At 50.9% G+C, this 24,866-nt stretch overlaps 1 protein-coding gene across 6 annotated transcripts in view; it reads left to right on the top strand.

Annotated features, from left to right (window-relative positions):
- LOC136633445 (uncharacterized) overlaps positions 1 to 24,866 on the top strand; it is a 59,474-nt gene that overhangs the window by 6,968 nt on the left and 27,640 nt on the right. For 5 of the 6 annotated variants that reach the window (XM_066609186.1, XM_066609189.1, XM_066609187.1 and 2 more), the window contains exons 2-14: positions 6,246 to 6,302; positions 7,289 to 7,363; positions 7,817 to 7,907; positions 8,410 to 8,546; positions 11,681 to 11,803; positions 12,143 to 12,212; positions 14,420 to 15,055; positions 18,360 to 18,402; positions 18,876 to 18,909; positions 18,996 to 19,034; positions 21,689 to 21,748; positions 22,256 to 22,408; positions 23,759 to 23,822. In XM_066609186.1, the coding sequence (XP_066465283.1) occupies positions 6,261 to 6,302; positions 7,289 to 7,363; positions 7,817 to 7,907; positions 8,410 to 8,546; positions 11,681 to 11,803; positions 12,143 to 12,212; positions 14,420 to 15,055; positions 18,360 to 18,402; positions 18,876 to 18,909; positions 18,996 to 19,034; positions 21,689 to 21,748; positions 22,256 to 22,408; positions 23,759 to 23,822 (1,567 nt within the window). In that variant the 5' untranslated portion in view covers positions 6,246 to 6,260. The remainder of the gene's footprint in view (positions 1 to 6,245; positions 6,303 to 7,288; positions 7,364 to 7,816; positions 7,908 to 8,409; positions 8,547 to 11,680; positions 11,804 to 12,142; positions 12,213 to 14,419; positions 15,056 to 18,359; positions 18,403 to 18,875; positions 18,910 to 18,995; positions 19,035 to 21,688; positions 21,749 to 22,255; positions 22,409 to 23,758; positions 23,823 to 24,866) is intronic. The other variant, XM_066609188.1, reaches the window with a different exon arrangement.

The following is a 24,866-nucleotide window of genomic DNA, read 5'->3' as shown; positions in this document are numbered from 1 at the left end:
TCAGGAAGGCCTTTCTTTGTAGGTTTTGAGGTTGTACATGTAATGGGGGCGACAGTGGGGTCAAAGGCCGTACATGTAATGGGGGGCTGCGAGACCAAGTGTCCTTCAGCCAAGAGCCTGGAAATGGTACAGACAGACACAGGGGTGTAACAATGGCGCCTCCTGTCTTTGGGTGGCAGACAATAAAACAGTTGGAGCTGCTCGTACTTGTCAGACGAACAGACGGTCCTCACTACTGGTGGTCTGTAGGGGGCGTCCTGAGCCCGGTCACCTTGTGTGCCCCCATCCACTGGTCCCAACACCTCCTAACAGTCTGGTCAGATGCTCCCCTCTACTGGTGACCTGTAGGGGGCGTCCTGAGCCCGGTCACCTTGTGTGCCCTCACACATCCACTGGTCCCCACACCCCCTAACAGTCTGGTCAGATGCCCCCCTCTACTTGTGGTCTGTAGGGGGCGTCCTGAGCCCGGTCACCTTGTGAGCCCTCACACATCCACTGGTCCCAACACCTCCTAACAGTCTGGTCAGATGCTCCCCTCTACTGGTGACCTGTAGGGGGCGTCCTGAGCCCGGTCACCTTGTGTGCCCTCACACATCCACTGGTCCCCACACCCCCTAACAGTCTGGTCAGATGCCCCCCTCTACTTGTGGTCTGTAGGGGGCGTCCTGAGCCCGGTCACCTTGTGTGCCCCCATCCACTGGTCCCAACACCTCCTAACAGTCTGGTCAGATGCTCCCCTCTACTGGTGACCTGTAGGGGGCGTCCTGAGCCCGGTCACCTTGTGTGCCCTCACACATCCACTGGTCCCCACACCCCCTAACAGTCTGGTCAGATGCCCCCCTCTACTTGTGGTCTGTAGGGGGCGTCCTGAGCCCAGTCACCTTGTGTGCCCTCACACATCCACTGGTCCCCACACCCCCTAACAGTCTGGTCAGATGCTCCTCTCTACTGGTGGTCTGTAGGGGGCGTCCTGAGCCCGGTCACCTTGTGTACCACCATCCACTGGTCCCAACACCCCCTAACAGTCTGGTCAGAACTGCCGGTGGGGGACAATTCATCGATATGACCATCCAGCTTCTCACACCCCAATAATGCGCCCCCCTCTGGTAACGGGGTGAAATCTCTTCTCTGCGTTGTAGAGGCGTCTAGTGGTCAACAAGCTCTACAAGCGGAAGAAGAGGTCACTACACACAAGGGGCCTCCGAGAGCCTCTTATAGGCCAAGGGGGGAACCACTTTTAGGGCCTCCGGTGACAAGACCGTCCATCTAATCACCACAACTCTGATCATTTACAGATCTGCTGAGATGGAACTGCAGGACGAGTTGTACAGGAAAACGACAACTCCTTCTCGGGGCGGATTGTTTTTTTGACATGAGTGTATATACTGGGGTATAGCTATATAATAAATGAATAAAGGAATCGCCGGAGTGGCCCTTTAATGGCTGGGACCCCATCAATCTTGTGTACCCCATAACCAGCAGTGAGGCGGCAGGCACTCTCTATTATAGTATATGGCAGATCTGCCCCCGTTTAGTCCCAGCTGTTTCTGCGGCTCACTAACCTATAAAGGGAATGATTGGGGTTTCCCCAAGAGGGAGGTTCTTGTATTTGCGATATACTTGGAAAAAGTCTAAATGAAGAATTTTATTATATATATAGAGGGAATGTCTCCCAGCGAACCCCCCCCCCCCTATCCATAGTTCCTCTAATGGGGTCCGCTGCTCACCGCCCCCCTGTATGAGCCGAGATGAGGGGCATCACACGGGCACCCATTCATCTGACTATAGAGCGGGCGGCCGTAACACTGAGACCTCTGAGTGACTGTGATAATGGAGAAGTGTAAGCTTCATGTACACAAGACTTCATTATCAGGTGAGGCCGGATGTGTCGCATGAAGCGTTCTACTTCCTGTCACTTATATATTAGAACATAATATATTAGATTATATTATATATAAAGAACAGTCCTCTGTGACAGGCCTGACTGCTGGAGAACTAGTTGCCTACTTCAAAGAAAAAATCAACAACATTCGAAAAGAAATCTCTGAAAGCTGCATGGTTAGCCCCGATCCCAGTTTCCTCAGCACTGCACCCAGCACCTACTCACTATCTACGCTAGAACCAACGACAGAGGAAGAAGTCTCCAGGCTCCTTTCCGCTGCCCGCCCTACCACCTGCGCCAGCGACCCTCTCCCCTCTCACCTCCTCCGCTCCCTTTCCCCAGCTCTCATTACTCACCTTACCACAATCTGCAACCTCTCCCTAACCTCTGGCACTTTCCTCTCCTCTTTCAAACACTCCATTATATCCCCTCTGCTTATAAAACCAACCCTGGACCCGACTGATGCTGCCAACTACCGACCCGCCTCAAACCTCCCCTTTATCTCCAAATTACTGGAACGCCTGGTCTACTCCTGGCTTACTCGCTTTCTCTCTGACAACTCGCTCCTCGACCCCCTCCAGTCTGGTTTCCGCTCTCTACACTCAACCGAAACTGCCCTTACAAAAGTAACAAATGACCTGATGACTGCAAAGTCGAGAGGTGATTACTCCCTACTAATCCTCCTTGACCTGTCTGCTGCATTTGACACTGTCGACCATAACCTCCTTCTCAGTATGCTCCACTCTATTGGTCTAAAGGATACTGCTCTCTCCTGGTTCTCCTCCTACCTCTCTGACCGCTCTTTCAGTGTCTCCTTTGCTGGTTCTATCTCTGCTCCACTTCCCCTTGTTGTTGGGGTCCCCCAGGGCTCGGTCCTTGGTCCCCTTCTTTTCTCTATCTATACAGCCCCAATTGGACAAACCATCCACAGATTCAACCTCCAATACCATCTCTACGCTGACGACACCCAACTATACACCTCCTCTCGTGAGATCTCTGGACCATTCCTCCAAAATATCACCGATTGTCTGTCTGCTGTCTCTAACACTATGTCCTCCCTTTTTCTCAAACTAAAACTGACCTCCTTGTCTTTCCACCTTCTAACCGACCTCCCCTCAATATCTCCATTCCAGTGTCTGGCACCATCATAACCCCCAGACGGCATGCCCGATGCCTTGGGGTCACACTGGACTCTGACCTCTCCTTTGCCCCCCATATCCAATCTCTGGCCCAAACATGCCACATGCACCTCAGAAATATTGCTAAAATACGGCCGTTCCTAACCATGGACACGCTAAAGACACTCGTGGTCGCCCTCATCCACTCCCAGCTTGACTACTGCAACTCGTTACTCATTGGCCTCCCCCGCACTAGACTCGCTCCGCTCCAATCCATACTAAATGCAGCAGCTAGACTCATTTTTCTATCCAGTCGTTATTCAGACGCCTCTGCATTATGCCAGTCGCTGCATTGGCTGCCCATCCACTGCAGAACTAAATTTAAACTCCTCTACCTCACCCATAAAGCTCTGCATGGCGCTGCGCCACCGTACATCGCCTCCCTACTGTCAGTACACCACCATACATCGCCTCCCTCCTGTCAGTACACCACCATACATCGCCTCCCTCCTGTCAGTACACCACACATACATCGCCTCCCTCCTGTCAGTACACCACCATACATCGCCTCCCTCCTGTCAGTACACCACCATACATCTCCTCCCTCCTGTCAGTACACCACCATACATCGCCTCCCTACTGTCAGTACACCACCATACATCGCCTCCCTACTGTCAGTACACCACCATACATCGCCTCCCTACTGTCAGTACACCACCATACATCGCCTCCCTCCTGTCAGTACACCACCATACATCGCCTCCCTCCTGTCAGTACACCACCATACATCGCCTCCCTCCTGTCAGTACACCACCATACATCGCCTCCCTCCTGTCAGTACACCACCATACATCGCCTCCCTCCTGTCAGTACACCACCATACATCGCCTCCCTCCTGTCAGTACACCACCATACATCGCCTCCCTCCTGTCAGTACACCACCATACATCGCCTCCCTCCTGTCAGTACACCACCATACATCGCCTCCCTCCTGTCAGTACACCACCATACATCGCCTCCCTCCTGTCAGTATACCACCATACATCGCCTCCCTCCTGTCAGTACACCACCATACATCGCCTCCCTCCTGTCAGTACACCACCATACATCGCCTCCCTCCTGTCAGTGCACCACCATACATCTCCTCCCTACTGTCAGTACACCACCATACATCGCCTCCCTCCTGTCAGTACACCACCATACATCGCCTCCCTCCTGTCAGTGCACCACCATACATCTCCTCCCTACTGTCAGTACACCACCATACATCGCCTCCCTCCTGTCAGTACACCACCATACATCTCCTCCCTCCTGTCAGTACACCACCATACATCGCCTCCCTACTGTCAGTACACCACCATACATCGCCTCCCTACTGTCAGTACACCACCATACATCGCCTCCCTACTGTCAGTACACCACCATACATCGCCTCCCTACTGTCAGTACACCACCATACATCGCCTCCCTCCTGTCAGTACACCACCATACATCGCCTCCCTCCTGTCAGTATACCACCATACATCGCCTCCCTCCTGTCAGTATACCACCATACATCGCCTCCCTACTGTCAGTACACCACCATACATCGCCTCCCTACTGTCAGTACACCACCATACATCGCCTCCCTACTGTCAGTACACCACCATACATCGCCTCCCTACTGTCAGTACACCACCATACATCGCCTCCCTACTGTCAGTACACCACCATACATTGCCTCCCTACTGTCCGTACACCACCATACATCGCCTCCCTACTGTCAGTACACCACCATACATCGCCTCCCTCCTGTCAGTACACCACCATACATCGCCTCCCTCCTGTCAGTACACCACCATACATCGCCTCCCTACTGTCAGTACACCACCATACATCGCCTCCCTCCTGTCAGTACACCACCATACATCGCCTCCCTCCTGTCAGTACACCACCATACATCGCCTCCCTCCTGTCAGTACACCACCATACATCGCCTCCCTACTGTCAGTACACCACCATACATCGCCTCCCTACTGTCCGTACACCACCATACATCGCCTCCCTACTGTCAGTACACCACCATACATCGCCTCCCTACTGTCAGTACACCACCATACATCGCCTCCCTCCTGTCAGTATACCACCATACATCGCCTCCCTCCTGTCAGTATACCACCATACATCGCCTCCCTACTGTCAGTACACCACCATACATCGCCTCCCTACTGTCAGTACACCACCATACATCGCCTCCCTACTGTCAGTACACCACCATACATCGCCTCCCTACTGTCAGTACACCACCATACATCGCCTCCCTACTGTCAGTACACCACCATACATCGCCTCCCTACTGTCAGTACACCACCATACATTGCCTCCCTACTGTCCGTACACCACCATACATCGCCTCCCTACTGTCAGTACACCACCATACATCGCCTCCCTCCTGTCAGTACACCACCATACATCGCCTCCCTCCTGTCAGTACACCACCATACATCGCCTCCCTACTGTCAGTACACCACCATACATCGCCTCCCTCCTGTCAGTACACCACCATACATCGCCTCCCTCCTGTCAGTACACCACCATACATCGCCTCCCTACTGTCAGTACACCACCATACATCGCCTCCCTACTGTCCGTACACCACCATACATCGCCTCCCTACTGTCAGTACACCACCATACATCGCCTCCCTACTGTCAGTACACCACCATACATCGCCTCCCTACTGTCCGTACACCACCCAGCCCGCTCACTCCGATCGGCTAACACACTCAGACTAAACACCCCTGTAATACGAACCTCTCATGCTCACCTACAGGACTTCACCAGAGCAGCACCCATCCTCTGGAACGCTCTACCCCAAGGCATCCGGACAATTCCCGATGCACGAAATTTCAGACGTGCCTTAAAAACGCACCTCTTCAGGGAAGCATACCAAATCTCCTGCCCTAGTCCCTCGCCCCTCCCTATGGTGCTCCACCCTGTTTGCCTTCATATAAATGATCTGTACATGAAATCCCCTATTACTCGTGTCCCCCATGCCTTGCTCCTCCCCCCCCCACCCCCTGCACCTCCCGTACCACCCCCAGCCCATTTGTGTCTAACCCAATGTACCTTATATTGTAATTGTTGTATTGTTTTGCATTTATCCAGGCCTGAAAGCGCTGCGGAATAAGTTGGCGCTATACAAATAAAGATTATTATTATTATTATTATATTAGATTATAACCCTCATTTTATGTTCTCTTCAGGTCTAAAGAATAAAGATGGGCAAAAAAAAGAGAGGAAAAGTGCACTTTAAGTGTAATGTAAGTACGGCTGCTGATCGTGTTGTGGCTTACTGATGGGGTTATATTACGTATAGGGGACACATCCCCCGCCAAAGCAAGTTATGTAGGGATCTACAGACACGTCCCGCGTATAGAAGACCATGTGATCTGATTGGACCACCAAGTTAGGCTCTGCTGACATCGGCATCGGAGGCCGCCCGCAGGGGCCGTACCTGCTGCTCCTGACGTCTGTTGATGGTGTAAGGCAGAGGGCACCGAATAAAAAAGGATCCATTAGGCCGCCTGCACACGGGCGGATTTGCATTGCGAAATCTGGAGCAGGCGTCCGCCTCCCGATTCAGCAGCAAATACAGCCCATAGCAGGCTATAGCAAATTGTGATTTCATCTCCACAAGCAGAAAGCTGTTGTGATTTTCCGCTCGCGGAGAAGCAATCGGGCATGCTGCGATTCTGTGCATTGACTTCAATGGAAGCCGTCCGAACTGCGGTCCTTTCCCCAATGACAATGCGGAAAGGTCGCGGATTCCACGTCCTTGCGAGGCGAAGATGCGGGAAAAGCAGTGATTAAAAAAAATAAATCTGTACTGCGCATGTCCGATGGCAAAACGTGCGGACCATCTGCAACACAGCAGAAAGACTTGCTTGCGGACGCCAACCGGTAACGGGGTCATAATCTGCATGTGGGATCCGACTCGCCCGTGAGCAGGCAGCCGTAACCAATTCACCTTGGAACAGTTGCTCGCCCGGTTTGTAGGCTTTACCCCCTTTTGCAGGACACGGGGCCATGTTCTTGTTTGCACCATGACCGGTTCCTTCCGTGTCTGCGGTGTCTTTGGTTCAGACTGGGCGTCCCTCTTAGGCTGAGCCTATGGTACACGTGCCCTGAGATGTTCCGGTGTCTGACGTGTACCCAGCCCTAGTATGCACACATACATGGAGCACACGTGTTACTTGGTGGTAACATCTCTTGAAGTATCTAATTGGTGTTTTCTTTGTTTTTGCAGCTCTGCGATGCCCAGTTCAACAGTGAAAAAGAAAAAGCCATTCACAAGAACTCGTCAATCCACACTTTCATGGTGGTAAGAGATTTCCTCCGTTTTTTTTAAAAGGGACAGTACTAACCAAATTGTGTAATGTGCAGTTCCCATCGCAGCCCCAGCAGCTGTCCCCCCGGCGTGCAGCAGCAGCGTCCTTCCCTGGACGGAAGAGAGGGACCAGACTAAACAGTTTCATCATAATAAGATGTCATTTGTCGGGGTTTGTGTTCTGGGACTCCGATGATCACTAGTACCAAAGGTCCTCTGCACACCTCCAAGCCCCGCACCCTTTGGTATTCCTTCCTCCGAGTCCTGTGATTAGATATCCCCATCGGAGTCTGTGGAGCCGTGTCCAGAGCGGAGTCCTATTGACTTCAGTAGTGAAACCTGACTGTAGTCCTGAGTCCACGAATGTCGTTACCCCCGCACATTTCTATAAGGACTCGATAATCCATTTGTGTTAACACAATATGATTCTGCTTACTGTTTATATAGGGGGTAAAGCGAGCACAGCAGTCTTATATGGGAAAAGCGAAGACGCTGAACGAGCAGATCTTAGAGACGGGCAGAAGGGAACCTTTAATTGGTAAGAAAGTCCTGAATGTAGTCCTGAATATGGCGACAGCATGTGTATAATAGGTGGAAGCTGCTTGTTCCCTGGCCGATTCCATACATTAAAGGCTCTGCAGCACTCTTACATTACAATAAATCTTGTTATCTGACTGAGAGGGATGGAAGGGTGTCACCTGAGTCACCCTTAAGAACCATGTGGGGATTGAACCCACAACCTTCAGGTCGTGAGCAGGAGCTTAAGACTACATGTCTGCTGACTTAACACTCTTCACCTTTTGCTTTTCTTATGAGATACCCAAAGTCTCTGGAGACAAGCTGGTAGATTAGAGAAGAAGGATCTAAGGTGGGGTTCCTGCAGTCAGTCCTCCACGATCATTGGGGAAGTTGCCCAGACACTCTGGTTCGAGTGTATATAGAACTGAGCCTGTATGTGGAGGGACATGTAATGTTAAGCTGAGGTGAGCCCACTCCATATCTTGTCGCTAAGGGGTTAAAATGTGCATTTCTTTTGCCAGGCCTTGAGTACATATATGAATACGCAGAAGATAGCGAAGGTGTCCGCATGTACGAATGCAAGCTGTGTGAATCCGCCTTCAGATCAGACCTCATCTTCTTCCACATTGTTGGGATTCAGCACAGAGTACAATATCTGGTGAGTGCAGCAGCGGTCATGTGATCTCGCGGTTCCCAATAAGCTGCTGGCGCCTTATATGCGGGTTTTCCAAAAATGTAACTACTTTTAAATTCACGTATATATGGCCGCTTTCACACGGGCAACGCAACATCGCTGTGAGAAAATCACAGTCGATATCGCATCAGTGTGCGCTACAAAGTCTCATGAAATATAAGCCCTATCTGTATAATACATCACCTATCAGGCGCTTCCTCCTCTGCAGCTACGGCTGTGATTGGTGCATCGAGCAGTGGCTCTGACTGGTGAGCCGTGGCGCTCAAGAACCAATCACAGCCAGCGCTTCCTGGAGGCGGGGATTTTAAACCTCCAATCCAGGAAGGGCTGCCTGAAGACTACAAAAAAGTGTGCCGGAGCTCCAGAGGAGACGCGTGCCGGAGCTGACAGCGCCCGATAGAGGGTTTATTATTATTTAATGTAGCTAGGGTTTATTTTAGGGCTTTTATAGTAGGACTTACTACTGTACAAGTTGCATCGCACCGCACGAAAACTGCGTTTTTATGTGATGCAACACAAAGGAAGGCTCCAATATGGGCTACAAAACATGTATAGCGCAAGCCGAGGTTCTGTATTCTCAGTGTAGCAGCCTACGAAGCATCGCTTGTGTGAAGGAACCCGTAGGACAGCATGGGCTATATATATATATATGCAGTTTGTAGCGCTGTCACATCGCAATAAAAAACGTGCGTTTTGGGGTTTTTTTGTCACCCGTGTGAAAGCGGCCTAAATGACCTTCAGTGAAATGTAATCAATTACCAGCGTGTTCCTCCCTGCAGCCCCCAACCCTATTATTTACATGTCATGACTATAACGACAGGAGTTTCTCATGTTACCTTGTAGCCCAGGGGTGTCAAACTCATTGTCCCCGAGGGCCACATCAGGCTTATGGTGACCTTTAAAGGGCCGATTGTAAGACAGTACAGTAAGGGCCGTTCACACCAGCGTATTTGCGTACATAATATGCAGTGAATAGAAGCCATTGCTGTCAGTGAGTTCATTCACATAATGTATATTGTCACACAGCAGGACCTATTTTATTACGTACTCCCCACCCCAAGAGGCCATTGAAGTGAATGGGCCGCGCAAATATGTGGTGAATGTGCAGGAAACCTCTGTATTCACTGCATATGTGCGCACCATCTCAGTGGGCCCATCTGCGCTCTTTTTTGCGTGCCCAAATATGCAGGCATAAGCGATTTTCGATTGCACAAATACGCAGCATATTTGTGCGACCGAAATACAATTACTCCCATGTGAACGAACCCAATAATCACCCTGATAGTGGCCCCAGTAAAAATAACGACCCACAGTGTCCCAATTAGTAACATTAACCCCCTCAGTAGTAACACCCCCACAGCAACATGAACCCCCCCACAGTAATAAGATTAACCCACCTCTGTAATAATAATAAGCCCCCCCTTACCCCCTCGGTAGTAATAATAAGCTCCCCCCCCCCCTCGGTAGTGATAATAAGCCCCCCCCCCTCGGTAGTGATAATAAGCCCCCCCCCCCTCGGTAGTGATAATAAGCTCCCCCCCCTCGGTAGTGATAATAAGCTCCCCCCCCTCGGTAGTGATAATAAGCTCCCCCCCTCGGTAGTGATAATAAGCTCCCCCCCTCGGTAGTGATAATAAGCTCCCCCCCTCGGTAGTGATAATAAGCTCCCCCCCTCGGTAGTGATAATAAGCCCCCCCCCCCCCCCTCGGTAGGGATAATAAGCTCCCCCCGCCCCCCTCGGTAGTAATAATAAGCTCCCCACCCCCCCACCCCCCACCCCCTCGGTAGTAATGATAAGCTCCCCCCCCCCCTCGGTAGTAATGATAAGCTCCCCCCCCCCCCCTCGGTAGTAATGATAAGCTCCCCCCCCCCCCCCTCGGTAGTAATGATAAGCTCCCCCCCCCCCCCCCCGGTGGTAATGATAAGCTCCCCCCCCCCCCCCCCCCCCTTGGTAGTAATGATAAGCTTCTCCCCCCTCGGTAGTACTGATAAGCCCCCCCCCCCCTCGGTAGTACTGATAAGCCCCCCCCCCCCCCTCGGTAGTAAGGATAAGCCCCCCCCCCCCTCGGTAGTAAGGATAAGGCCCCCCCCCCCTCGGTAGTAAGGATAAGCCCCCCCCCCCCCCCTCGGTAGTAATGATAAGCTCCCCCCCCCCCCCTCGGTGGTAATGATTAGCACCCCCCCCCCCCCCTCGGTGGTAATGATTAGCACCCCCCCCCCCCCCTCGGTGGTAATGATTAGCAACCCCCCCCCCCTCGGTAGTAATGATAAGCCCCCCCCCCCCCTCGGGAGTAATGATAAGCCCCCCCCTCCCTTGGTAGTAATAATAAGCCCCCCTCGGTAATAGTTTCCCCCCTAACCTATATACTTACCTCCTCTTTGCATTCAGCACCGCTCCCCCTCTGCTCACAATAATCCCGGTGCACACTGGGATCAGTGTGTAGCCCCGAACGCTTCCTCCCTGAGTCCTCTCCTGCGGAACTGAAGAGCAGGGGACGCAGGGGAGGAGGATCCCGGCTGCACACTGACGTCAGAGTGTGTGCCGGGATCAGCGCCAGCAGCATGATTACCAGCGGGGAGCTGCGGCACCCCAGCTGGTAATCGCTGAAGTGGTGAGCGGCGTCGGCATGCCGCAGGCCACATAGCACGAGGCAGCGGGCCGGATTGGGCTGCGGGCCTTGTGGTTGACACGTGTTGTAGCATGGAGCATGATGTCACTTAGCACAATATCTCATCTGAAGGTAAGCTGTGTCTCGTATTACAGGTCAGTCTGATTGAAGTCTATGGGGCTGATTTACTTATGTCTATTTAGTTTGTGTAGAGATGAGCGAGTATACTCGCTAAGGCTAACTGCTCGAGTGAGTAATGCCTTAGCCGAGTATCTCCCCGCTCGTCTCTAAAGATTCGGGGAGCGGCGGGGAGGACGGAGGGTAGATCTCTCTCTCCCCACCCCAGCCACCACCACCCCCCTCCCCCCGCTCACCGCCCCAACTCACCTGTCACCCGCGCCGGCAGCCGAATCTTTACAGGCGAGCGGGCGGATACTCGGCTAAGGCACTACTCGCTCATCTCTAAGTTTGTGGCATTTTGTCTTTCAGGTGAAGCATCATCCTATCATGGGAATCGAGGCTGATTTTGAAGTAGAACTGCAAGGCCATTACAGAAAGTTGGCCAGTAACGCTCTCGCCATCGAGCAAATTCATGGAAGGAAGAAAATAACCGTAAGCGTGTTGGCAATGGTCTTGTAAGGTCCACTTGACGGGGATGTTTACGTGGGGCGGATGTTTCTGAGGGTTGTGCGGAAGTCCATGGCAAGTCCACAATGTTGCACTAAATCTGCTGCTAAAATTGACATTCTGTGGATTTAAACATTTTTGGCAAATCCACCCCATGTGAACGTGTCCTACAGGTCGTATCCAAATATAAGAGTTACTCTCCAGACATCAAACATGCTCCCCTTAAAGGGGATGTCTGAGATTAGATATAATACGATGGATGTGATAATATAAGCAACGCTCTTCTTGGCTTGCCTTCTTCATATATTTATTTTTATACCTTAGGTCGTGAATGAAGTTTATGTATCGAAACCCGAGGTCCATGAAATCAGCAATACAGATACTGGTCCTGAGGGTATGTTTAAGCACCTAAATAGAACCTTCCAGACTACTGTTTGCCCCTGGGAACAATGGATTGGGTATGCCGAAATCTAAGCCCCATTTTTACACAGGATGATTATTGTGCAAATCGCTGTTAGATTGAGCATTTTGCACAATAATTGTGCAGGGAACACACACAGTGAAAGACTGTTCGGTGATAAGGTTTTAGTGTAGTATGTCTCCACCAAGCATGGGTTGGCCAGGCTGGCCTACAGGAAATGGCCAAAGCTGACAAAATCGCTCCTGAGTGGAGACATACCACACTAATACTCGGTTCATCTCATGTAAAGGCACATTTACACTAGATGAATGTTGAGCAATCGATGCCCGACACTCGTCCCTGTGTGTACTCGTTCCCATGCTGCTGCACAGGAGCGAGTATAGCTGGTGCTCTGACAGAGCGGTCAGCAAGGCAGATTTCACTCCACTCTCTCCCCCGCCCCTCTCCATTCACTTTAGCAGCAGCTGTTCAGTACTGAACAGCTGCTGTTTACACTGAACGATCAGCGTTCAGGATTATCGCTCATCGTTTAAACTGCATAAAATCCTGAACGTTGATCGATCAGTGTAAACAGCAGCCATCCAGTAATTAAACAGTCACTGCTAAATTGAATGGAGAGGGATGGAGGAGAGCGAGGAGTGAAATCTCCCCCAGCTGCCATTGCCCCCTGCTGGCCACGCCTTTGCCTGAAGAAGGAAAAAAAGATGACCCCGGAATATACAAGAAGGGTATTAGTGTAGAATGTCTCCACTCGGGTGTGATTTTTTTTTTTTTTGTCAGCTTTGGGCGTTACCTGTAAGTCAGCCCGACCAACCTATACTTCCTGTGGAGACATACTACAGTAACACCTGGTGATAAATCACTGATCTGATTTTTTTCATGCATACCATAAAATCACTGTTGGTCTGCCGCTGCATCGTTGAGTTTAAACGGGCTGTCATTCATCTATGAAGGACTGCATGTTTACTGTGAATGGAGGCGGGCGGGCCGGAACGATCCTCTGCTTGCTCCACCTCCATTTACTGAGCGATCACTCCTGTGTAAAAGCATAGGAGCGATCATCGCTGGGATTGCTGTCGGGTGCTTCGGTACCTGACAGCTATTCCAAGAAATGTTTCTTAACATGCCCGATCCTTTTGTCTCCCAACTTCTGCCATCGGAGGACGGTTGGCACACCACCATACATGATAGATGGTCAGCTGTTAGAGTAGAAACTGGCAGATTGGGTAATCTTGTTATGTGTATGGCCATCTTTCAGCAGCTGCTATTGTAGCCAATAGTATAGCTTTGTTGTGAGCATCAGTGCTTATTAACGGCGTTTTACGGGATTATAAAAATATGGCTGCTGCTTCTACAAACACCGCCAAACCCGTCCATGTGTTGTGTCTGGTCCATGGAAGTCAATGGGGTCGAGCTGCAAGACCAAATACAACCTACAGACAGGTGTGGCAGTGTTTTTAGAAGAAATCGGCTGCATGTTTTCTAACCATGTACAACCAGTGGTGTCTGCAGCAGTCAGCCTGGCTCTGAAGCCAGGGGGGCCCCAAGGCCTGCCTCCCTCCTCATATATGTAGCGCTGGATCCTTGATTGCGTTGCTAGTTTTCATAGCAGTTGCTGCAGGTTTCATCCTTTGCAGTGGAAGAAATCTGCAATGACAATCCGCCATATAAATGTTACAGTTTACAATCCTCACCATTTGTTCGCACTTTACGTCTATTTTGCAGCGTATTTTGAAGCCGCACTGATTTCTTTGGCAAAAGCTCAAAAAAAAGTGACGTCACGTATTTTCTTTTATGCAAATGGGGTTGTAAATATGCGTTGGGGAAAAAGCGCGTTGTCAAGAAAGGGAGGCGGTTTTCTATTACACAGCCATGGTATTTTGGCAGGAGTACGCGCCACAAGATGCCCCGTGAACATACCCTAAATACAGTAGATCTTCAGCATAGAATTCCATCCCATGTGGCCGTACCGCGTCACAATAAGTATGAGCGAATGCGCAAGAGCTCCCAGCAAGCTCCTCTCCGTGCCTTCATATGACTTCAGAGCCAAGCGCAGGTAGTTATACAGGGGGAGGTTGCCATAACTGGGGGTGATTGAAGGGAACTTTAGGGCTCACACCCCTGTATACAATGCCTTTAAATATCAAACTAATCCTACCTCCGGTAATTATCTGCTACAGATGAGCCTATTCAAGTGGCGGGGCCTAGTAATACAAAACCAGCCCGTAGACCCCAGAATCTGTCGAAGTATGCAGCGGTGTCAAAGCCTCGATCACGAGATGATGATAACAAAGCCCGATTCCGGCAACATGACCGTGGACGGGAATCTCGCCGTGACAGTGGAGACGTGCCAAGATTCCCGCATCTTAACCCTAATGAAGACTTTGACGCCAGGACCTTGCGCCGTGCCGGTAGCTCAGACCCTCAACCTAACAGTAAAGACGACGCATCGAAGTTCGGCACAGGAGGGGGCGCCAAGATGTTACCTGACACTAAAGTTGGGCCTTTAGCTCAACCTGGTATTAATAGGGTCTCTCCATTTCAACCTACCACTGGTGGAGGGCCTCAACCTCAAGATGCCTTCGAAGATACAGATTTTAGACGGCGTAACATTGATCGTGGTGGGCCTTCAGTTATGCCTGATAGGGGAGGCGACCGTGCTGCGGCTGGGGACACCAAGGACCAGAATAGGAGGGGGAACCGCTCTCCAGATCCCCACAGCAGGATGCAGAGACCTGGACCAGCATTTGATGAGCGCCGTGGCGGTGATATTGATGTGCGGTCTGTGTTGCCATCAGGAGGCATCTCATTTCGAGGTAAAGTCATCTTCTACGGTCAGACTTTCTGAATCACTGCTATTGGGCCACTTTTTGATTTTATCTGTGTCGGCCCAGAAGGCCACGATTTGTCTCTCCCAGGTTTCCTATTCTCCTGTTTGGCAAATCTTCTTAAAGGGGTTGTCTCGCGGCAGCAGGTGGGGTTATACACTTCTGTATGGCCATATTAATGCACTTTGTAATGTACATTGTGCATTAATTATGAGCCATACAGAAGTTATTCACTTACCTGTTCCGTTGCTGGCGTCCTCGTCTCCATAGATCCGTCTAAAATCGCCTCTTCTGGCGATTTTAGACGCGCTTGCGCTGTGCGGTCTTCTGTCTTCTGAATGGGGCCGCTCGTGCCGGAGAGCGGGTCCTCGTAGCTCCGCCCCGTCACGTGTGCCGATTCCAGCCAATCAGGAGGCTGGAATCGGCAATGGACTGCACAGTGAAGATCCCGGCGGCCATCTTACTAAGGTAAGTAAGAAGGAAGAAGTCGCCGTAGCGCGGGGATTCGGGTAAGTACTACCCGTTTTTGTTTTTTTTTATCACATGCATCGGGTTTGTCTCGCGCCGAACGGGGGGCCTATTGAATAAAAAAAAAACCCGTTTCGGCGTGAGACAACCCCTTTAAGTTTGTATTTCCAGGAGCAGGGCACATATCACTCCGTCTATACTAACCTACCTAAACTTGATATTTCCATTTCAGTGTGTGGTGCCCCCAGAACTCCTCAGCAGCACACCCGCTGTCTTGGGGGATCATATTTATCTCCCACCTTTCCTTCACTTCCCATATCCCGTTACTTACTCGCTCATGTCACCTGCACCTCAAAAACATCTCCGGAATCTCTGTGCTTCTCTGTGGAAATGGCTAAATCTCTTCTGGTTGTCCTGATCCATTTGTCTTCACTACTGCAACTTATTACTAATCAGGCTTCCCCTCACTAAACTCTCCCCTCTATAAACTATCCTACACCCATGCCTCCACCCTGTGCCAGTCACTGCGCCCATGCCTCCACCCTGTGCCGGTCACTGCGCCCATGCCTCCACCCTGTGCCAGTCACTGCGCCCATGCCTCCACCCTGTGCCGGTCACTGGGCCCATGCCTCCACCCTGTGCCGGTCACTGGGCCCATGCCTCCACCCTGTGCCGGTCACTGGGCCCATGCCTCCACCCTGTGCCGGTCACTGGGCCCATGCCTCCACCCTGTGCCGGTCACTGGGCCCATGCCTCCACCCTGTGCCGGTCACTGGGCCCATGCCTCCACCCTGTGCCGGTCACTGGGCCCATGCCTCCACCCTGTGCCGGTCACTGGGCCCATGCCTCCACCCTGTGCCGGTCACTGGGCCCATGCCTCCACCCTGTGCCGGTCACTGGGCCCATGCCTCCACCCTGTGCCGGTCACTGGGCCCATGCCTCCACCCTGTGCCGGTCACTGGGCCCATGCCTCCACCCTGTGCCGGTCACTGGGCCCATGCCTCCACCCTGTGCCGGTCACTGGGCCCATGCCTCCACCCTGTGCCGGTCACTGGGCCCATGCCTCCACCCTGTGCCGGTCACTGGGCCCATGCCTCCACCCTGTGCCGGTCACTGGGCCCATGCCTCCACCCTGTGCCGGTCACTGGGCCCATGCCTCCACCCTGTGCCGGTCACTGGGCCCATGCCTCCACCCTGTGCCGGTCACTGGGCCCATGCCTCCACCCTGTGCCGGTCACTGGGCCCATGCCTCCACCCTGTGCCGGTCACTGCATCGGTTGCCCGTTCACTAGAAAATACAATTTATACCCCTCATCCATAAAGCTCTCCACAGTGCTGCACCGTCCTGTATCCCTTCCCTCATCTCTGCCTACCCCCCTTACCCGTGATCTCCATTCTGTTAATAATCTCAGATAAATATCCTTTATAATCGGCACCTTCCACTCTCGTCTCCAACTCTTTCCCTGAGCTGCACCAGTTCCCTGGAATGTGCTACCTTTGACAATCCGGTGTAACCAATACCTACAGTTTTCAGTATGCCCCATCTGATTGTTCTCAGCAAGAGAAACCAAGTAATCCTGTAGATATGATACCTTTTAATAGCTAACAAAAATACATGATGTTACAGCAAGCTTTCGGACCTCACAGGGTTCTTCTTCAGGCTTAAGCTCGCTGTAACATCATGTATTTGTGTTAGCCATTAAAAGGTCTCATATCTACATGATTACTCGGTTTCTCTTACTGAGAACAATCACATTTTGCTCTGCTGGCGACATCGGACCAAACTTTTGTCTTTTTTAGTATGCCCTAAAAACACCCCTCTCTAGGGAGCCTATTGCACCCCCCTCATCAAACTGTTCTCCAATTACCTCTCTTCTACATTCCACTGTACTGTATTCCCCATATCTGTACATATCCTATAATACTCACCTAGCAGGCGGCGTACTGAGTCCCTCTCGCTGGTCTCCGTCGCTGCTGCAGGCTTCCGTGTCCTGAACGCCGACAGAGCAGGTCTTCCTCTCATCAGGAGGACACGGAATCCCAATGCGAGGGACCCGAACGCCGTCTGCTAGGTGAGTAATATTTTATTTTCTTTCATGTAGTATAGCTAGGGCTTATTTTGGTGGGGGAGGGCTTATATTTGAAATCTGTATAGCTCTGCAGAAATATCTTCTATATAAATAATGATTAGTAGAACTAGTGGCAGCCATATTGGTTGTCGATGATTGTGAATGTAAGAAATGAAGCCATAGAATATTTTTTTGTATTGTTATGACTTAGAGGGGTTTTGTCATTACAACAAAATCTGTTGCCCGGCCCGGCCAAGAGTAAAGAAAGAGGGCATACTGGCCTGACCTGGGGCCCTGGGACGCAGCTGAGAGCCACTGCCAGTATCGGTGGCAACTTCCGGGTTGACGTCCCGGCGGGAGTCAGGTGTCATCTGCTGCCAATCAGAGGCCGCTGTGTATCTGTACATACGTCACCGTACATGCTCCTGGTAAACGTGTGCGCTGACGCTGCGGACTCTGATTGGCCGCAGACGACACCTGACTTCCGCCGAGTTATCCACCTGGAAGTCACCACCTATACTGGCGGCGGCTCCCAGCTGCATCCCGGGGGCCCCAGGACAGGCGAGTATGTCCTCTTTTTTTACTTTAGGCGGGACCGAGCAGGTGGATGGGGTTTTGTTGTAGTGACAGACCCCTTTAAGGGCTTTTACTTTTAGGGTAAATGCTACAGTCCTCTCTACCCTTCTGTACCTACCTGGTTATCCTCTGCTACTGACCGTACCGCACTTTGTGATTACCGTATTCTATCATTACAGAACTGAGGGAAGCTCATGAGCGGAATAAACAAGGTGGTTTCAGGTAAGTAATGATGGTGAGACCACTAGAGGGCGCATCTGCTAACTACCATGTTTCCCAGAAAGTAAGACGCTGTCTTATATTAATTTTTGCCTCAATAAAAAGCAATGTCTTATTTTCGGGGTCCTCGCGCTGGCCTCCATTGCTGCTGCTGACTGCGGTGTCCTCCTTCAAGCCGGCAGAGTAGTTCTTCCTGGAAGCAGGCTTAAATACCCCGCCTACAGGAAGCTAATGCTCTGATTGGCTGACGCGGCTCTCGATTAACCAATGAGTGCTGGCGCTCGATCAACCAATCACAGCCATTCAGTGACATCCTTCATTCAGTAGAACCACTAGAGACGGCTCCGCCCTCGAACCCGGTTGTCTGCCGCGTCACGCTGAGCGACCGCAGTGCATTAGTTCAGCCATTTCTTGCAGATTTGCTGTAGAATCCACGTATGACCCATAAAATACTTACAGACTTATTCCTTTTTCAGCAGCGCACATCTTCCCCCGTTTGAGGAGAAGAAGGTAAGCAACAAGAAGTACCGAACAAACCGCAGGACCCTCCATATTGGAAAAGTGACAAACTACTGGATTTATTCTATATTTTTCAGGAAAAGGACACGGACAGCGACATGGAAGTGTGCAGCATGGTACGAGACCGATGAGCATTCTACAGGTGAGGGACACCCAGAATACCTTCTGGAAGAAAAGAGAAGTAAGAGGTTTTGTAGAACACTTCAGATGGGTGTCGGCCATCTTGGATTCAGGCCAAGGTAAAGGGAGTCATGGGATACATGATTTAAGGCTGGTAGGCCATCCTCTGGTACCTCATCATTCAACATAACAACTTTATTAATACTCAACATGACATCATAACACAAAAATGGTTGCAGGTATTGAAAACATGACCGCACAAATCAATTTCTCACGGGCCACCCGGCGAAAACGCATTTTGCCATCGCTGCCCCCTCTCACCTGACTGCCTGTTGCACTCTGGAGCTCCCCTCTGTGTATTCCAGTCCCTTCCATGCAGTGCAGCCCCCCGTCTGATGCTCATCAGACACCATCTTGGTGCTGAGATATTTTTACTTTCAGTTTCATAGTTATCCCATGATGCATCAGTTCAGCTTTAGCTGAGGCTAGGCTATGTTCGCCTCCTTGGGGCAGTTTAATTATCATTAGCTCCTATATTCTTCTAAATAAGCCACACACCATATGTGTACAGTCTGGAGGATGAGCTGTGACCACCTCTATTATACCTGTGTGACAGGAGCTTTGTGATCATCATCAGTAACTGATAGGAAGTCCAATTTCCCTCTGTAGGCAGTTTCTGTGGTAGATCCATGTAACAGCATCACACAGACTGAGAAACGGACTAGAAAAATAAACACAAAACCCCAAGTAGATCTGAGCTGTCAGAACTGAGATCACATGACCATCTGAGGAGGAAGAGGCTGGGAGCTTCAGAGAGAAAGATAACTAAGTGAGGTAACGCTCGCCCACACACACACACCTACATAATGCGTGATCACTGGAGTGGCCCTTTAAATCATGTAATCCATGAACATCTTTCCAATGACGTTTCTTGGGCTGAATCCAAGTTGGCCAACAGGCACCACAGTGCCGAAAGTTTTCGCTCATCCATCTAAGTGTTCCTTGCATCTCTTTTCGTTCACAAGACATTGGGGTGGCCCTGACTTTTGAAACGCCCTGTAGAACTCTCTTACAAGGGCTCTATGATGTATATAAGTGGGCGGGGTCTCCCTTTGTTAAGGCGGATCATCCAGAAATTTGCCTATGAGCAGGGAATAGTTGACAGTAACCAGTTAAATCCCACCACCGGGTCCTGCAGCGATGACATCACACCGTAGTGGTGCCGCAAATCTCTGAGGCCAGTGACTGACTACAGCAGTTACGTAGATGATGTCCTCACCGCAGGGAACCACCAGAGGGGCAGTTCTGGAGGGGCTTCATCTGTGATTTCTGGTTATGTTATTTTTATTGCTCATAGGCATTTTTTTTAAATCCTGGACATCCCCTTTTAAAGGGGTTGTCCCGCGGCAGCAAGTGGGGTTCAGCACTTCTGTATGGCCATATTAATGCACTTTGTAATGTACATTGTGCATTAATTATGAGCCATACAGAAGTTATTCACTTACCTGCTCCGTTGCTAGCGTCCCCGTCTCCATGGTGCCGTCTAATCTTCAGCGTCTAATCGCCCGATTAGACGCGCTTGCGCAGTCCGGTCTTCTCCTTTGCTGAATGGGGCCGCTCGTGCCGGAGAGCGGCTCCTCGTAGCTCCGCCCCGTCACGTGTGCCGATTCCAGCCAATCAGGAGGCTGGAATCGGCAATGGACCGCACAGAAGCCCTGCGGTCCACCGAGGGTGAAGATCCCGGCGGCCATCTTCACAAGGTAAGTATGAAGACGCCGGACCGCGGGGATTCGGGTAAGTACTATCTGTTTTTTTTTAACCCCTGCATCGGGTTTGTCTCGCGCCGAACGGGGGGGGCTATTGAAAAAAAACAAAAACCCGTTTCGGCGCGGGACAACCCCTTTAATGCATGTTACTCTGCACCCAGACCCCTACTGATCAATACCTTTCACAAGTCCCCATGACCGGTCCAAAGACAGGGTTACACTTAAAGGGGTTGTCCGGCGCCGAAACGTTTTTTTTTTTTTTTTCTTCAATAGCCCCCCCGTTCGGCGCGAGACAAACCCGATGCAGGGGTTAAAAAAAACAAAACAGATAGTACTTACTCGAATCCCCGCGCTCCGGCGACTTCTTACTTACCTTGTGAAGATGGCCGCCGGGATCTTCTCCCTCGGTGGACCGCAGGGCTTCTGTGCGGTCCATTGCTGATTCCAGCCTCCTGATTGGCTGGAATCGGCACACGTGACGGGGCGGAGCTACGAGGAGCAGCTCTCCGGCACGAGCGGCCCCATTCAGAAGGGAGAAGACCGGACTGCGCAAGCGCGTCTAATCCGGCGATTAGACGCTGAAGATTAGACGGCACCATGGAGACGAGGACGCCAGCAACGGAACAGGTAAGTGAATAACTTCTGTATGGCTCATAATTAATGCACAATGTACATTACAAAGTGCATTAATATGGCCATACAGAAGTGTATAACCCCACTTGCTGCCGCGGGACAACCCCTTTAATGTTATTGGTGATCGGGGTATTAATGGCCGCCTGATGTCACACTGATATTTATAAAGGTAAATCCTTCAGAGACGGCATCCGTTATGACCGCGAGCTGCCGTAAACTTCCTGCCATTAACTACGGTCTTTTCCTTCTAGGAGTTCAGCGATTGTGAGCCGGATGATTTCTGGTGCAACGAGGAGTTGTTTGATTTCTTGGTAAGGACCACTGCTTATTCATGGAGACGCTGACCCTGGTTAGACTTATGTACTGATAGTGGTCTTACATCATTTTATTTACTATCCTGAATAGGGAATTAGCAGCACTCCTGACGTCTGCTTTTATTATAACCCCGTGCCGTCCCTCGGTTGTTCTTCCTGGAAATGTACGAATAGAATAACCTGCCGATCGGCTTAGGTCTGTGCTGCCCTGCTCCGTCTCCTAGGCTCCGGTACCAGTAGTGGGGGGCAGTGCTGTAGAATCACATTACATCCTATAGCGCTGGCTCTTCATCTGGAGCTCAGGATACAGAAGAGGGCGCTCTACTCCTCATGCTGTTATCCGCATCCAGGAGAGGGTTAGAAAAGCCTTTATTCTGCACCCTTCAGAGCTGTACTCTGTTTTCTATACAAGCGCAGAGCGCTGCACGTTATCTAGTACGGCTTCACTTATTGCAGGTTGATAACCCCAATGGCTGCTCTCTTACCCTCTGATTGTGCTCCTAGAAATCCTACTACATCGGAGATCATAAAGACGTCCGGTTCATCTTGGAAGCCATAAACATCATGTCGGAGGCTCTGGTCCGTCACAAGTCACGCAAGGAAGTTTTGCAGAGGCGCATTTTAGAGGAGAAACAGAGGCTGGAAGAGGAGAAGCAGGTATTGTGTTCTGTGTTACATGCACTGTGACTGCTAGGAGGGGCCAAGCTTTTGTTATAGAGGGGAGACCAAAAATCGTGGGGGAAAAAAAGGGCCACATCTTTAAAAGGGTTTTCCAGGGAAATACTATTGATGACCGATCATCAGGATAGGTAATCAATAGTTGATCAGCTGGGGTCCATGGCTCCGGACCCTGACCGATCAGCTGAGCATGCTGTCAGCACTGCAAATACACAGAGGTCAGAGCGGAAGCCTGCTCACTGACCTCTGTGTAGTGGCCGGCGCTTGTAACTGTAGGCACGGGTATCATTGAAATCGATGGGAGCCGTGCCTGCAGTTACAAGTGCCGGCCACTAGATGGAGGTTGGCACAGATGTTCGCTCCGACCTCTGTGTATTTGGAGCGACGGACCCCAGCCGATCAACTATTGATGACCTAGCCTGAGGATAGCTCCTCAATATTATTTCCCTGGAAAATCCCTTTAAGGGCTAATGTGACTGAGCTTTTTTGTCACTTCTGTGCCCCCCCACCCATTACCCTTGTTGCGCTGGCTCTGTCAAGCTTCAATGACCGCTTAGTTGAGACTCCTCTACATGTATGGCTGCCGAAAGGAGCCCAAAAGAGAGATTGCAAGATACTTGAATCTTAAAGGGAACCTGCTGGATACTTTATGCCGCCTTCACTGGTGGCAGCATAGAGTAGTGACAGGCGGGCTGATTCCAGCAGTCTGACCTATGGGGCAATGATGTGTTGTTTCCAAGCACTTAGGTGTGAGATGCCATTCACCATGCGATTTCGGACCGCTTTTTTGGTTCAAAAATCGCGTGGAAAACTTGCTCGTGTGAATACAGCCTTGCGTGTTCACATGTGGCGTATTTTGGTGCGGATCTGCCGCAGATTTCGCTTGAAGGGTTAAAATCTGATGCAGATCCGTTACAGATTCTGCAGCAAAATTCACATCAATCGTGCAGATTTTGCTGTGGATTTTCTGGCATTGCTTCTTCTTGACAACATTCACTATGTGGGGTAAGTAATGTGATACTTTAATAGGTACCATGGTCAGCACGGCGTGTAAGTGGTTAACTGGCCGCTTCATATCTCCGCCCCTTGGGCAACCAGAGACATACACAGTTGGTATTGGTCATTGTGGGGTTAAAGGATTTTTCCAGGACTTTCAGTTGCTTGTCTCTACCTGCCGTAGGCCATTAACATGTGACGGGTCTGACCCCCCCCCCGGCGATCCGCAGTCAGAAGTAACACAGATTATAAAGTATTGCTGTATGGTCACAAGAACCGCACAAACTCCTCTGCCCCCATGTTCTGTATAACGCTCTATATTTTGGGTCCTAGAAATTCCTATTGATCAAGAAACGAAAAGAGAACAAGATAACCTCAACGTCCATGAAAAGTGTTGGTAAGTACCGAAACTGCATGTGACCTTACAGGAGGCCGACCGGGAGACGAGCACCGGGGCAGATCTGCTCTTTAATATCTTCTTTACGGAGTTGCACTTGCTTGTGGTTACAGGCCCAAAGTCCAAGACTGCACTACTGTAACCAGGCGGGCATGAAGTCCAAGACTGCACTACTGTAACCGGGCGGACATACCACCTGTGCAGTCAGTTCAGCGGCAAAGGGACCCAGGGAGGAAATGGGACCCAAAGCCAAACCCTCTCCCACCATAAACTCACTGCCAGAGCCTTCCTTTCCCTGAAACTTTCGACCAGCAGTAACCCATCCGCTACTCACACACGTTTGCTGAACGCTACCTGCACAGTGCAACCCGCCCGCCTGTATTGGGAGGCGTTGGGGTATACTCTGCACAGAGTGCACAGCAGTCGGCTCCAGTATATAGCATATGGTTTTACTGCTGCCTGGCATTTTGAGGGGGCGATATAAAGTTTTAAGGGGCACTGAGCGGTTCATTGGGTAGAGGCAGGATGGGCAGAGTATGCAGAGATGAGTCCTGTGGAGGGCACTCTCTGACATCTATATACCCTAACTATTAGGAAATTCTAGCACCAGTGTTTCTGGTTGCTTTTCCATATTGGCTGCACGTGATTTACGAACTTCAGAAGCTCCCTGAGGAGACATGTTCACTCGTAGCTTTCACATATGATCTGCATGTGATTCACAAACTTCATCTGGTGGCTGAGCTGACATTGCAGCTTGTCGCCGTATCATGTAAGCTGCATTAGCCTCACGGCGGCGCTGACCCCCTCTGTGCTGACATGTTTGCACGACAGCGACTGTTTGTTCCAATGGTTGACGATTAGATGAAGGCTGGACTGGCGTTGCCGGCATTAGCACTGGAGATGACATCGTATCACGTTCAGGAGATAGTGGTGAAGGACTCTGCTGCAATGTTGTTGGTCAGTATGCACCGCCAGCTATGTAAGCGGACATTTGTGATGTGCCATTTATTGGGGTCTCTACACAGGTGTGCAGCTGTCTCACAA

The sequence above is a fragment of the Eleutherodactylus coqui genome, chromosome 6 (genome assembly GCF_035609145.1).
Source record: "Eleutherodactylus coqui strain aEleCoq1 chromosome 6, aEleCoq1.hap1, whole genome shotgun sequence".
Classification (NCBI taxonomy): Eukaryota; Metazoa; Chordata; class Amphibia; order Anura; family Eleutherodactylidae; genus Eleutherodactylus; species Eleutherodactylus coqui.
This window is presented reverse-complemented; position numbering and strand designations above follow the sequence as displayed.